The 14,409-nt window shown below is 49.1% G+C and overlaps 1 protein-coding gene across 5 annotated transcripts in view; it reads right to left on the reverse strand.

The window, feature by feature from the left end:
- Nucleotides 1-5,520: 5,520 nt before the first annotated feature.
- Nucleotides 5,521-14,409, reverse strand: part of prdm1a (PR domain containing 1a, with ZNF domain) — a 103,824-nt gene continuing 94,935 nt past the window's right edge. For all 5 annotated transcript variants that reach the window (XM_086217653.1, XM_086217652.1, XM_086217651.1 and 2 more), the window contains 4 exons: nt 14,022-14,274; nt 8,618-9,660; nt 8,238-8,366; nt 5,521-7,706 (listed from right to left, as the gene is read on the reverse strand). In XM_086217653.1, coding sequence (XP_086073779.1) covers nt 7,116-7,706; nt 8,238-8,366; nt 8,618-9,660; nt 14,022-14,274 — 2,016 coding nt within the window. In that variant the 3' untranslated portion in view covers nt 5,521-7,115. The remainder of the gene's footprint in view (nt 7,707-8,237; nt 8,367-8,617; nt 9,661-14,021; nt 14,275-14,409) is intronic.

Here is a 14,409-nt window from a genome sequence, read left to right on the forward strand (position 1 = left end):
TGGATTTATCAGGTCTTGTTTTATCTTGGCAGAGACAAAAGTAGTTAAACTTCCACCAAATATGATTTAAAAAGATCTTTTAGTTTTGTGAAGTGCTGACAGAGATGAAGTTTTTTTTACTCACACTGTGGGTGTGTGTCTCTACGAGGAACGCTTCATGGATGCATGAATCTCTAGAACGCCTCCAATGACTTCCTGAGATTTGAATCTCCGCTGAGACTCATAGATGACCTGGAAAGAGTTTGGTGGTCAAAGGTCGCTGCCACCTCAGATGAGCACATCGGAGGAACGCTTTGAGGGACTTTCTTCTGTTGTTCCCAAATGGTGGAACCAACTACCGAACTCTGTGCGTTCTGCTGAGTCCTTTTCTACTTTTAAGAGACAATTGAAGACTCAATTGTTCAGAGAGCACCGAGGCACTGAACCTGACTCTGCTCCTCTTTGTGGTAGAATCAGTCAGAGGGTCCCAGACCCAGCACTTAGTGACTATGTAGCACTAACTGGGTTGTGTCATGTGGTATGTTTGTCACAAAAAAAAAAAAAAAGGGAGGGGGGGGGGCGACACTTCTTCTGCCACTAGATGGCAGCACCTGTGACCAAATCACAACTGAAGCACTTTTGTGCTACGATGGGCTTTTCCTTCAGTCTGAATTCTTGCTTGTGTTGAACGTCGCTTTGGACAAAAGCGTCCGCTAAATGAAATTGGAGAGTTGTAGAATTGTAGAACTTTCTCCAACGATAGTATAAATGTCCACTGGGACTTCAGGATAACCTGATCTAAAAAAAAAAAAAAAGTGGAGGTCAAAGGTCACTGGGCGCCCTTCATGGAGGCCTGCAGCCAAGGTGCTGAATGTGGAGCGTCTTCATTTTCACAGGTTTAAGCGGTGCAACAGCAATGATATTTCCCCCGAACTTCCCCCTCACTGACTCAATGGGAAGTAAACATACTTAGCGAATGCTAATGACCCCAAACCCTGACCCAACTAAAATAAGACTGTCAGTTCCTTTCACTTGCACAAAAATGTAAATATTTGTACTGAGAGAGAGAAAGACTCCTCAGTCTGACTGGACGAGGCTTTCAGGACATAAGCAAACGACCCAAATGTCAATTTGGTTTGTAATCAAGACTGGGAGTCAGAAATGACTCAGCACGTAGAATATCCTCTCTGTCCTGGAGAGACGACTCTTGCTCGCTGAGGACCCTCACGATGAGGTCGGTGATTGGCGGGTTTTTCTGAAATCGTCACCGTTTCTCTGCAGTCGTTGAAGACGAACGCATCGAAGGTCGGACTCGGCCAGAGGCAGGAGGACCGGCTGCTGGTGTCCTTTCCTCGCTCGCTTGCTCATTTGCTGAATTAAGACAACACAAATGCAAGAGTGTGTTTCACTTTCTGATGTGTGTGTGATACGGGTGTCTGCTATGGTGCCAGTGTGTGTGTGTGTGTTTTTAATGTTATCCATGTGTGTAGATTGAAAGTTTGCAGGGAGCTATTAGCTTGCGGCTTTTATGAGCCACATGTTATAGGGAGGCTGATACAATTCACTTCCTGTCTCACACTGTTAGACACGCCCCTTCGTAGGAGTGCCAACGCACGTCCTCTTGTGTGTCAAATCAGACAACTGAGGACGGAACCTGCCGGAAAATGTCTGTCGTTGGCCGAGCAGGTGAGCTGAGCAGCTTCCGTTGTGAGAGCCAGAGATCTTCCCCCTGAGATGGGCCTTCGACTGCTGTCCCTGGTTTTAGAAGAGTTCATGACTGTGGAAACATCAAGACCCCCCAAACGTCTGTCTCCAACCCTTAAACCCCCAGCAGAACTGCGTTCACGCTAACGTGACAGAAGCTGACGGGAGGCAAAGCATCGGCTGAAACACAGAGAAACCGCACCTACAGGAAGGAGGCGCAAGTTAACAGAGAACATCATCACCATCTGAGGTCGGAGGGCCGGTCGTGGTGAGAGGATTTATGGGAAATGTGGTTTTAATTTGGAGGAACGTTTGGCACAACATCACTCTCTCATTTGTTTGTAATCTGCTTGATGAGTTATTTGATGACATATTTATGTGTGAAAGGGCAAATTCCACATCTTTAAGATCTTCCTGCCGATATTTGATCCGAGGCCATCAACCGTCAAAAAAAAAAAAATGTTGAACAAAGTTTTCCAAAAAAAAAGGAAAACTGAATTTCTGGTAAGTCACATGACATCGGGGAGTGACAGTCTGAGTCACCCGTCCTGACCGCTGCCCCCCTGCACTCGACGCGATGACGTCCACTGTATTTACAGTAAAACTGGCGCTGAGGTTTCTGAAGATGTCTTCCATGGCGTCACCCTGGAAAGCAGCTCGGAGGAGATGGCGAGTGTGTTTGTGTGTGTGTGTGTGTGTGTGTGTGTGTGTGTGGGTGGGTGGGTGTGTTTGTTTGCTTTGTGGTTTCATTATGAGAGAAACTAATAGGAGGATTCAGGGGAAACTGAAATCAGATCTCCTGAGAGATAAGAGATAAGCGATTCAACGCAGTTTGTGTCTGGAGGGTTTGTACCTGCGCTTGGATTTCTAGTTATAGTAATGACATGAACATTTCTAAGTGTGTGTGTGTGTGTGTGTGTGTGTGTGTGTGCGTGCGTGCGTTTATACATGTCTGTGTTGGTACAGTATGTTTATTTATTTGTGTGTGGGCTCGGGTGCTCTTAAATCATGAGTTTGTTCTCTGAAATCATGCCAGCAGATTGTCGCTCTCCACGGCAGCCTCACATCTGAGGTCGTGTCCTGATCTCAGAGGTCAGGACTCCCAGGTGTTCATCCGGGGGCCACTTTGGGACAGCGCCACGTCAAACAAAAACACCAGTGGTCCCCACCGCTGTTCGTATTCTGATCCTGAAATGTTGTCTCACTTCACTCCTGAGAAAACTCGATGAAAACCTCAACATGAATATGCTAAGGAGCTAAGCTAGCTAACGAAGCTCCTCAGGAGTTTTCCTGCCCAGCAGTTACAATCAGCGCCAGTGCTGCTGCCCCTGAAGCAGGTGCCAGCAGATGAATAGATGGTCCCTGATGGTCCCTGATGGTTCCTGATGGTCCGTGATGGTCCCTGACGTCCCTGATGGTCTCTGATGGTCCCTGATGGCCCCTGATGGTCCCTGATGGCCCCTGGTGGTCCCTGATGGCCCCTGATGTGTAGAAGGCTAAAGGAGTGTTCTGGGTTCATTAATGGAGTTTTGGTTTGACAGAGTGCCGCTCAGCAGCGTTGCAGCCTCACCAAATAAACGCCAACCCAAATGCATCGGTACCTGTTCACACGCAGTCGTCACATTCTGCTGGTTTTTTGCAGTCAGAACAAGAAATGTGCTAAACGTGTAGAGCCAAAAACAATTCGGGAAAAATGTGCAGAAACACCACGCAGGTAAAAGGACATTGGATGTTCCGAACAGGTTTTCTCGGCTTGTTGGGGGGGGGGGGGGGGGTGCATGGACGTGTTTACCAACGTCCTCACCTGAGGTGGCGCTCCAGTCAGGACTCACCTCCACGAGGTGCTGTTTTACACCTGCAAGCTCATTTCCTGGCTGGAGCCGTCGGCTCTCCTTCGTGCAGCTGCGGCTCAGGAGACAGGGCTGGTTCCAATCTGACACCATGCTGAGGACCTTGAGCTAGACTCAGGCCCTGGAACTGCTGGCACCAGTGTTGGACTGTGCGGTTGAACCATTTGAAGGGTCTCCACATGGCATTTTAACTCCGGATTTTTGGACACCTTTTACCTCCACATTGAGGGCTTCAGGCTCGTCAGACCGCTGTGAAGAAGACAGACAAAAGTAAAGCTGAGGAGAGCCAGAGGTGAAGCCTCTTGCGTTCTGGCTCTCGGGTTATCCCCCCCCTCCACCGGCAGCAGGAGGCATCGCCCTCCCCCCATCAGAAAAGTGCTGTGAAACCCCGAGGGCGTCATGATGCTGAGTGGAACTTGCTGTGTCAACGGCTGACTTGAGAAGTTTCCCTGATAGTAATAATAAGATCGAACAAACAGGAAAGAGCACCGCTGTGTGCAAGAGTGAAAGACGCTGAGTCAACGGTGGGGGCGCAGCCAGTGTTTTTAGTTTGGTGATGAGGTAACGGACAGACACTGTTTTCTCATCTAGTGACTCTACACTCACTGTGGTATCCCCAATAACATGAAGGTGGAATGTGACACCTCACTTCCTCTCCAGCGAACGTCAACAGCTGGTGACTGCAAGATCAGTTGGAAGAAATCAGTTCTGAAATGCCAGAACGGTACTTTCTGGAACTCCTTTTCTGGCTTGAACTCTGCGGGTGTGATGAAGAGAGCGGCGCTCAGCCGAGATCTCCTCCAATCAGGTCCCGGATCAATGGAACTCTCTTCAAACACCCCCAAAAGATTGGGTTACTGATTCTTGGTCACTGACCTTCTGGTCTTTGGTCACCTGTCAGCTCCAGATACGGCGGTGTGTTCTGTGACACTTGTTAGTGGAGGACTGGAGGCTCTGAGGCGCGTCCCAGTGGCTGCACGAGTCCTGCCAGCAGGATAAAAGACAGACCGCCGTTGGAGCCCATAGGGCCGCTGGAGCCGCGGTCCCATTTCCTGCTCCTCTCTTGAGGCCCCAACTGCACGGAAGCGCACATAAAGATTCACGACTGCAGCCAGGAGCCCGGAGTCCTGCAGGCTGAGTGATTCAAGCTGGAAGACACCAGCCGACGCGCTCAGGCAGCCGCTGCTCGGCGGCTGCCTGAGCGCGTCGGCTGCTCTGCGTGCCGGAGCGTTCAAGGGTTCCTCCAACGTCGGCGTTGAGGAGGATGAATGTCATTTTGTCTTTCATTGTTCAAGAATCACGTACGCAGGAAGATTCGGTCGAAGGCTCCTGATGTTCTGGTCGTCTGAGATGCTGAGTCAGCAAGTTGAGGAGGAACGTTTTGATTTAACGAGATTTATTCAAAACAAAACAAAACAAAACAACGCTCAGCAACTAAACAGCGTATCTGATAAAAGTAGACATTTATGGTATGGAATTCTACGGTAGACTCACCTGCTGGACACAACAGTGTGTGACACCAATGTACACGTCAATCAATACGTATCAGTGGTGTAGTTATCGATTACAGTCTGGATTATAGACTGATCACCTCTTCGGTCTTGTCTGATTCGTCCGTGTCGTTGGTTTTACATCTTGCAGTGCTTTCATCTCGGGGTTCCTTCCTGTGTCTCTGCTGCTCATTAATGGCCCTTCATATTTTACTCAGTTTTTTTCGTGATTGTTCACTCTTTTTCTTAACTTTGAACAGATGTAATATGTTGGTTTCCCTGTTCTGGGATCAGTTTTCCCCCTCTCAAACGTAATTATTCTCATCTTTTGAATAAAACAGAGATTTGGGTTGGAAGACGTTCCTCAGGCTGAAGACAGCTGCTGGTGACACGGCGGGTGAGAACCGATGACTCAGCATGTTGATATTTCTGTATTCTACAGCAGTTTGTAAAGTGGCGAGGAGGAACAGAGGAAACACACGAGGCTCAGGGTTTGGATTAAAAGCGGTGAACATTTATAATTATCATCATAATTTACACTTTTTGACATTTTTGCACATAAATAATTATGTAAACCAGAATGTAAACAGAGACAGTCCGGGGGGTCCAGTGGGAGTTAAAGCTCTGATCGGACAGGAAGAGACGCTTTGGTCGACCATCACCAAGGAGACGAGATGCACAACCGCTGTGGAGGATCACAGTTGCCGTAGTAACAGGAAGTGGAGTCTTCATGCCACCCAGGCCGGTGTCTTTGATATTGTACACGTGGAAATGGTGCAAGCATCGGCACTGAAGTCATAAAGTCGGGGGGGGGGGGGGGCAGTGCATTCAAGAAGGCCGAGGTGCTTTGGTGTGTGCCAGCTCGCAAACAAGATGGCGGATGGGTGGAGTTGAACAATGGGCGCTATTGTTTCAACCAAAACATCAACAAACAAACAAACAAACATCTATAAAGGGAGAGGCCGCAGCTACAGAGCGAACGCGTCATCACGCTCACATCACATCCCCCCGTCTTCAGCCTTTGGTTCCTTCTTCTCTTGTTTTTGGTGTGAAAGTAAAACCAAGTGGACTTTGGTTTCTAGCGTCAAGTGTGAGTCCCTTCCCTGTTGGGTGTTGACGGTGAAGTAAAACAAAAACAAACAAACAAACAAAAAAAAAGAGGAGGAGACGGGGCGGAGGTGGCGGCTCGCCAGCCTCCCCAGTCCGTTATGTGCTACATGTTGGCGGGGGCGTTCGCCGCCGCTCCTTTGGACCGCACGAAGAGCTGCACTCCAGTTTCTTCTTCAAGTAGCGGAAGAGCAAATAAATAGAAAGCTCCCACCTTCAGCCTTTCAACAAACACACACTCGCATTGTCACACGCACACTGAGGTAACAGTTGTGAAGGGTTTCCAAAAATGCCCCTTTTTTGTTTCATTTAAATAAAGCAGGCATCAGGACGCAGACGCGCGGGGGAGCCCCCCAGCGGGGCAATAAAGCTCCTCTTCTCACTACAATTAATCTGCCATACGTCAGCAGGGATTTTTGTTTGGTTTGTTTTTTTTTTAAACCTGCTATATTATTTTCTAATCTAACCCTGAAGAGTGACCATCCCTGGTGATCGAGAGGTCAGAGGTCACAGGACGGATGCAGAGCGACTACCTACAGAGAAATGGCCACAGAGAAAACAACATGACGTCAGCAGAAACATTGATTTCACCCGTCAGCGTCACCATCCTTTCCACTTATTGCTCTAGAAGACAACAAATAAAAAGCATCATAATAATAAATTAAGGAGGTTATGTAACAACTAATTATTAAAAAAAACAAAAAATGGAAATCAAGACCAAATAATACAATAATGATAACAGCATTATATTAATTACATCGAAGGTAAATCCCGGATAGGTGATTGTCTTGAAGTTTCATAAACATTAAGTAGTCATGGGACAGTGTCTCTTAAAGCCCTGAGTACGTGAGTCCCTGATAGGTTGAAAACCTGGTGTGGTCATGACATCACTCCAGACGACGACCAGGCAGAGAGTTAGTATTTACAGCTGTTGCTCCTGGCAAACCAGTCCATTATGCCCTGTGTCTTTGGGGTCAAAGGTGATTCAAGCGTGGTCGTCTGATTCCTGCTTGACGGTGACGCTGGCAGGAAGCGGTGGAACAGGGCTGCTGCGCCGCATCTTGATCACCGACCTCTCATTCTGGGCGCTGTAGCCGGAGGACAGAAGTTCAGCTCCTTTGTGGTGAGGATGGAAGTGAGGGGACTTGAGGTCACCTTCCCTCAACAGCATCCCCAAGACCTTCTTCTCCAAGATGGCCTCCACCTCCAGACCTCCCTGCAGCTGCTCCAGCTGCTCGGCGTGCTCGCTGACGTCAAAGCGCTCGATCTCCTCATTGGCCCGGTGCACCTCCTCCAGGGCAGCCTGGCTGGAGACCGCCGAGGTGCCGGGACCGGGGTTGGCCACCAGGCAGTAGCCCTTCAGGTGAAGCCGCAGGCTGCAGAGGTGGATGTAGTGGCGGTGGCAGTGGGGGCATTTGTGAGGACGCTCGCGCGAGTGCAGACGCTTGTGCAGCTTTAGATGGACGAACTGGGTGAACTTGGCTGGGCAGAGTTTGCAGTGGTAGGGTTTCTCCCCTGAATGGAGGCGAAGGTGAGTTTTTAGGTTGCTGGTGCTGCTGAAGCGCTTGTGACAAACCTGGAGGAGAAAGACAGAAATGATGTCACACACAAAGCCACGACTCGCGCACGATTGCGTATCAGAGCAGTACTTCACCCAATCAGCGGATTTGCCTTGTAATCACAAACGGGTCATCACGTCATCCAGTTTAACCCCCGTCTTCTTAATCCAGCCGTGTGATCATCCTCATCTACAAACCCTTCGATTTAAGCTGGAAACAAACTAACAGTGACACTTGTGGTTGACGGCTGCTGAGCTCACGTGGACAAGAGGAAGTGGTACAGTTTGTTCTCAGCTGGAAGTGTTTGTAGATTTCTGAGCACCCGGCCGAAGCGGAAGAAGCAGGTTATACTGGATGATGTGAGAGTTTGTAAACTGAGACGTCAGTCTCCGTTAGCGTCAAGCAAATATACGTGGCCGGCTCCTTCTGTATTCAAGAGTCACAAAGAGGTGACGCAGGAGGCGTCTCAGCACATCTACGAGTGAGTACTGCAAAGGCCAAATGCACTTTTTGGATGAATCAAAAATCCTACTTCAGCAGGGTCTCACCTGGCATTCATGTGGCTTCTCCCCGGTGTGGACCAGGTAGTGTTTCTGGAGGTGGGCCAGTTGGGTGAAGCCTTTGTTACAAGTCTGACATTTGAAGGGTCTCTCGCCACTGTGGACACGAAGATGAACCTGCGTGCAGGAGACAAGAGATGGCGCTTAGGAAGGGAGCGATAATCAGAGCTCAAGTATGAAGACAGCAGATCAGATGTGAGAAAAATTTCTCCTGTCTCGTCTGCCAGGCATCGAGCAGCATACCTTACTGCTCACAGTCTAATTACAATAACATCCAGACACGGGGAAAGGAATGGGCTCATCATAGAGCAATAAATCAGACATGCAGACATGTTGTTGAGAGCCTAACACGCAACTGTCGGCCTCACCTTCAGGTTAGACAGCTGTCCGAAGGTCTTGCTGCAGATGTTGCACTCATACTTGATTTTGCCATTCTGCTTCTTCAGAGGGTAAGGCAGTGCCTTGTACCCGGCCGAGCCAACACCGCGCTTCATCTTGGTCAGATTGATGGCCTCCTCGTCCAGCCGATGCTCGCCAGTTTTGCCCAGCAGGGCTGAGGTAGGCTTGGTGGGAACCCGCTCACTGGAGGGCGCTGTCCCTGCTGTTGGAGATCCAGTGGAGGGTGCATGAGCTGATCCGTGAGGCTGCCCAGGGTAGGGGTGGTGAGGTCCTGCTTTGTCCTTCAGTGAGGTGGCAGCTGAGAAGGCACTGGTGGGCCCAGGAAGGAGGAAGTCTCTGTGGGCAGGGATGGAGGATGGGTGGATGGGGTCAGGCATGAGGAACCGCCTCCCTGCTGTGTCAGAGGGCAGGAGGGGCATGTGAGGGGGAAGGAGGCTGCTGTAGAAAGGGTACATCCTGGGAATGATGCCTCCGATGGTGGGGACTCCACCACCTGGCAGAGGATAGTGAGGAGGCAGGAGGTAGCGAGAGTAGGGGGCTCCTGGAGAGTAGAAGGAGGACAGAGGGGCAGAGGGTGGGGAGTAGCTAGGGTAGGGGCCCAGTCCTGCAGGGTAGTACGAAGCTGGAGATGGACCAGAGGGGCTCCCCTGAGGGCTGCTGTCTGGGCTGCTGCGGGCAGATGGGCTGGGGGTCGCTGAGGACTGGTTGCCGGGGGAATGAGGGTAACTGAACTGACCAGGTTTGTGGCTACGGTAGTCTTCATGGACATGGGCCCTGAGTGCTGGGTAGAGGGCACGAGGGTACACGGGGCGCTCAGGGCTGTCGGCGCAGCGTGGGCGGGTGGGGAGGGGGCGGCTTGGCTCCCTCTTGGTGGACGAGTAGGAAGAGTTGGTGTCCCTCAGGATGGAGAGGACGCTGTGTTCCCTCTTGGGTGGGTTGGGGGTCACAGGAGAAGAGCTGGAGACCTCCTCACTGCTCACCTGCTGCTGCTTGACCTCCAGGAGAGACTTCTCTGGGGGGGGGCAGGAGAGAGAGGAGGAGGTCAGGGGGAGTTCACCAGAGCAACATTAACGAATTAGTGCAGTTTTATTAACCAGCTGTGGTGCTACGATTAACCAGCACTGAACTGGAAGTGTGACAGATGGACAAACGAGATCATAGCGAGCGAGACGGACAGCTTTGTTGTTGTTAGCCACCAGTCTCTGTCAGCTTCAAGCTAAACACACGTGGCCAATTGTTTCTGCATTCTGGAGTCACAGAGAAGTGATGGAGGAGGGAAGAATGTCTGTGAGCTCAACACACCTGTTTGTCAGTAGTACTTGGGTGAAGTATCGCTTAAGAAACTTAATTCACTGCTGATCATATTGTGTGTGTGTGTGTGTGTGTGTGTGTGTGTGTGTGTGTGTGTGTGTGTGTGTGTGTGTGTGTGTGTGTCACAGGGTAAAGGAACACCATTAGTAACTCAGTGGACCAATTAAGGTGACAGATTTGACAAACGAGTGTGAGGGCGGGGGGGGGGTGCAAAAGACAGGAAGTGAGGCGTGACAGCTGCCTCAGGGCGCTCTGTGGTAAATGTCTATAAAATCAAGATGGTGATCAAACGATGGTGACCAGATGGTGCTGATGGCCGCTTGTCCTCGACCTGCCTCAGGTACATGAGCACAGACACCTGTGCTCCACGTCTTTTGCACTTTTGGAGAACTTTTAATCAAGAAACGACTGATTTTCCTGACTACTGCGTGATTGTTTCCAGGTCAAAGGTTAGAGTGAGGGCTTCCTCCTCAGTCACTCACACCTACTGTCTCCGCCGCATGATGAAAGAGTGGATTAGAGGGAGAACTCACACACAGAAACTCTAAAAGGCTTCAGATGTCAACCTCCAGCACATCTCGGCTGTTAAATGGTCACAGCCCGGTCCTTAAAACGCCGCCGTCTATTATCTGTAAGCTCCTTTATGGCCTAGTCAACGTTTTACCACGAGGTTGCCCAGAGGCAAGTGTGTGTGTGTGTGTGTGTGTGTGTGTGTGTGTGTGTGTGTGAAGGTAAGTGCATGAGAGAGATGAAGGTTGTCAAAGTTAATCCTTAGTGCCAGCACTCGTGAAACTTGCCCCCCCCCCCCCACACACACACACACCGTCTGTGACCCTTGAATCAGTAGTACAGCAGCGGTGAGTAAACACTGAGGTTATCAGTGAGCCTTCCTCCTCCTCTTCCTCCTCCCCTTTTCCAAAAAACAAACAGGGCAGCCATCTTGGAGATATCAATCTGTCAACACGGCCCTTCTGCCAGGAAGTTCAAGTAGTCAACAGAGGAGGCGGAGGGGGCTGCGACTGCCTCCTCCACCTTTTCTCTTCTTTTCAAGTGCCAAATATATCAGGGGAATGGCCGACACACACACACACACACACACACACACACACACACACACACACACACAGCTAGCATGTGTTTTGAGATGAAAACACTGGGTGTGAATGTCTTGGCTTGCTTTCTTATGAGTGCGTGTGCGAGAGGAGAGTGTTTTTTTCGGCAGTGTCTTTCAAAACACACACACACACACACACACACGCACGGCTGCAGGCTGACAGGTGCTTTCAAGTGCCACCACATGAGGAATGCTAAATGACTGTGACAAAGAAGAGAAGAGAAAGTTTTGTGTGTGTATGTGTGGGTTTGAGGAATCTTGCTCAGTCATTTTACACACACACACACCCACACACACCCACACACCCCCACACACATACATACACAGCACTCATATCAACACTCACACACGTCTCGTTTTGCTATTACTTCACTGGAAACCCTTCTACTTCTTTCTCAAGCTGAAATATGGAAAAAGGCAACAGGAGGTGTGTGTGGCTTGTTGGGGATCAAAAAAGCGACGTCACTATGACAGTGACTCTGGCGCCTCCCTGAGGACATCAAGGACATTTATTTCCACCAAGCAAGTCGTGCTTTCGGTGGCGTTACAAGTTTCTCTCCGTCAGCAGGATCACTCAAAAACTATGAGGCTCAATTTTATCCAAATTAGGAAGAGGTCTCTAGTAGAGGCCAAGGAAGTGACGCCGTGGGTCAGATTTGGTCAGAACCACCTTCAGAACTCGGTGATTGGTTTCTGTGGAGACTGAGAGTTTTAGTTGAATGGCATTACAGTGGTGAGGCGGCAGTTTTTGCTATTTCACCACAGAACTGGACTCCACTTGGTCAGATCTTTGATGAGCGCGTGTGACTTCGCTTTGAGCGCTTTCTGCTGCTTCCAGCATCCCACGTGTGTCAGGACATCGACGAAGAGGTGGAACTCTGAAGGTCAGGGAGATGAAAATGAAATGATTCTCTCTCAGTCTGCAGCACAGCCAGAGCCGCTTCCTCCTCTTTCACCTTTTTACCCTTTTTTTTGTTTGTTACACCAAAGTTTCAGTCAAAGGTTACTTAGTCAGGAAGATTGTGGTTGTCTTGGTTTTAGTCAGACGATTTGATTAACTCCAGCTCTGTTGGTCGAGTTTACACTCCAGTCATTTTAGGAACTCATCATCAGAGACAGAAAGTCTACAACCAATGGAGCCGAGCGCAGGGGAGCGTTCCAGCTGCAGGTATTAAAGTCACTAACAGGTCAACGGGAGCCTGTGGGGCGAAGCGACAGAGGGCGCTAATTAAAGACAACACATATACTGTACACACACACACACACACACACACACACACACACACACACACAACACACACACACACAGGATTTGGAGAGGGGAGGAGGGGGAGGAGGAGGAGGGGAGGCCACCTCCTGCCTCTGTCCCCCAGGTCATGCGCATTTTTCCCTGGGCAGTGGAGTCGCCCAGGCTGGGGCTGCTGGTTCCTCTGCCACCGTAACACTGCTATTAGCCTGCAGTCACACCTGGAAACCCTGAGCTTCTCCTCTCCGCTCTTTGTTTCCTCTCAGCCAGGATTCCCTTTGATCCGCTCGGCAGAGTGGGTAAGTGCGGTTAGTCGGCCGCACGGTGACGGGGTGCGGAGGAGGAGTCTGTGTCCAGGTTCTTGCCGGTGTTGTGCAAAGCTCATTTCACTAATTAATGTTGTTAGCCGAGAGGTTTATCTTCAGGTCTGAGGTCAGCAGAAGCAGGCAAAGGTAAAGAAACCTGGAAATATCACATCTCCCTCCGCGGAGTCTGACGCTCACGCTTAGTTGTCACGTTAGAAGGTCACTAAAAACAGTCATGCGCACACACACACACACACACACACACACACACACACACACACACACACACACACACACACACAACTCTTTTATTGAGCTTGAGCAATGTTGTATGTGTTGGCATGTGTGCACACAAGCTTTTGTGTAAAAAAAACATGTCTTTAAGTTGTGCTAGACTGTGGCATTAGGGGCCAAAGCCCCCCGTCTGTCTAATTACACTCACACTGACACACACACACACACACACACACACACACACGCATGCACACTCACACACACACTCATGCACATACACACACACACTCATGCACATACACACACACACACACACACAAACATATACAACGATGGCACTGAAGAAGATGAAAGCTTGTTGGTTTGCATAGCATTTTGTGTGTGAGTGAGTGAGTGAGTGAGTGTTTGTGTGTGTCTGTGTGTGTGAGTGAGAGAGTGTGTGAGTGAGAGATAATGACAGGCTGATGTTCAGAGAGGAAGGAGACACAGCTACACTGAAAAACCCTTGTTAGGGTTTAAGAGTGGCGACAGGACACACTCAAGACACACGGACACACCTCCTGTATTACCCATGGCGGGGATTCTCAACATGAGGTCCAGGGACCCTCAAGGGTCCTTCAAGGGTTCCTCCACTAGGAATATTTAATTGTGCTTTTGTTTCAATTTTTTATTGTACTTTTGTTTATTTTTACTTCTGCTTACAATTTTTTTTATTTAACTTGTGTTAATGTTTTATTTTACTTTAGTTTATTTTTTTATTTTACTTATGTTTCAAAATTTTTTATTTTACTTCTGTTTGAAAAGCTTCAGTTTGCAAGAAATCTGGCACTAATGCCATGAATTACAATTTTAAATATTACAGATATTGTTTTTTTCAGTTTTAATAAAATCTTGTTTGTCATTTTCTGGTGCTTTTTCAATAATTCCAAATCTTTTGTGTATTTTTACTAATTTCTTGTAAATTTTACAGTATGTTGTTTCCCTGCTGTGATTCATTTGCAAAATCCCAAACCTTAAACCACAATAAACAATGCATAAAAAATTAAATAAATTGAAATATCTATGAATAAAATGATCAATAATGAATACAAATACTCTTTTAGTGTGGTTATGTTCTCTGCCCCAACATCAAGTAAAACTTGATAATAATGGCGAGGACTTACTGAGCTTCTGCATCATCAGCTCGCCAGACGGAGGGTAGTGGAGGCGTCGGGCGAAGTCGTGGCAGTACCAGACCAGCAGCTCGGCGCCGGCTGGGACGGGCTTCACTGTGTAGAAGTAGATCTCCATGCCGTTCTGACACGCCGCCAGGTTCTGCTCGACAGCCGAGTGGGCCGGGTTCACGTACCGCATCCAGTTAGAGCGCGTCTCATCCAGGCCGTCGACGAAGTGGTGGAACTCTTCGTCTGTGTAGATCTGGAGCAAAGGAGGAGAACCAAAGGAGGCAGAACTTTAGAACTGGATTTAGTCAAGCAGGATTTGTGGTTCTGGATTCAGAGGAGATGTTTTTGCTCATGAAAGACTGGACTTGTTCAGTCCCACTCAGCTGTC

The sequence above is a fragment of the Aulostomus chinensis genome, chromosome 11, assembly GCF_037954235.1.
Source record: "Aulostomus chinensis isolate RoL2024-O1b breed Wild chromosome 11, RoL_Achi_v1.0, whole genome shotgun sequence".
NCBI lineage: Eukaryota > Metazoa > Chordata > Actinopteri > Syngnathiformes > Aulostomidae > Aulostomus > Aulostomus chinensis.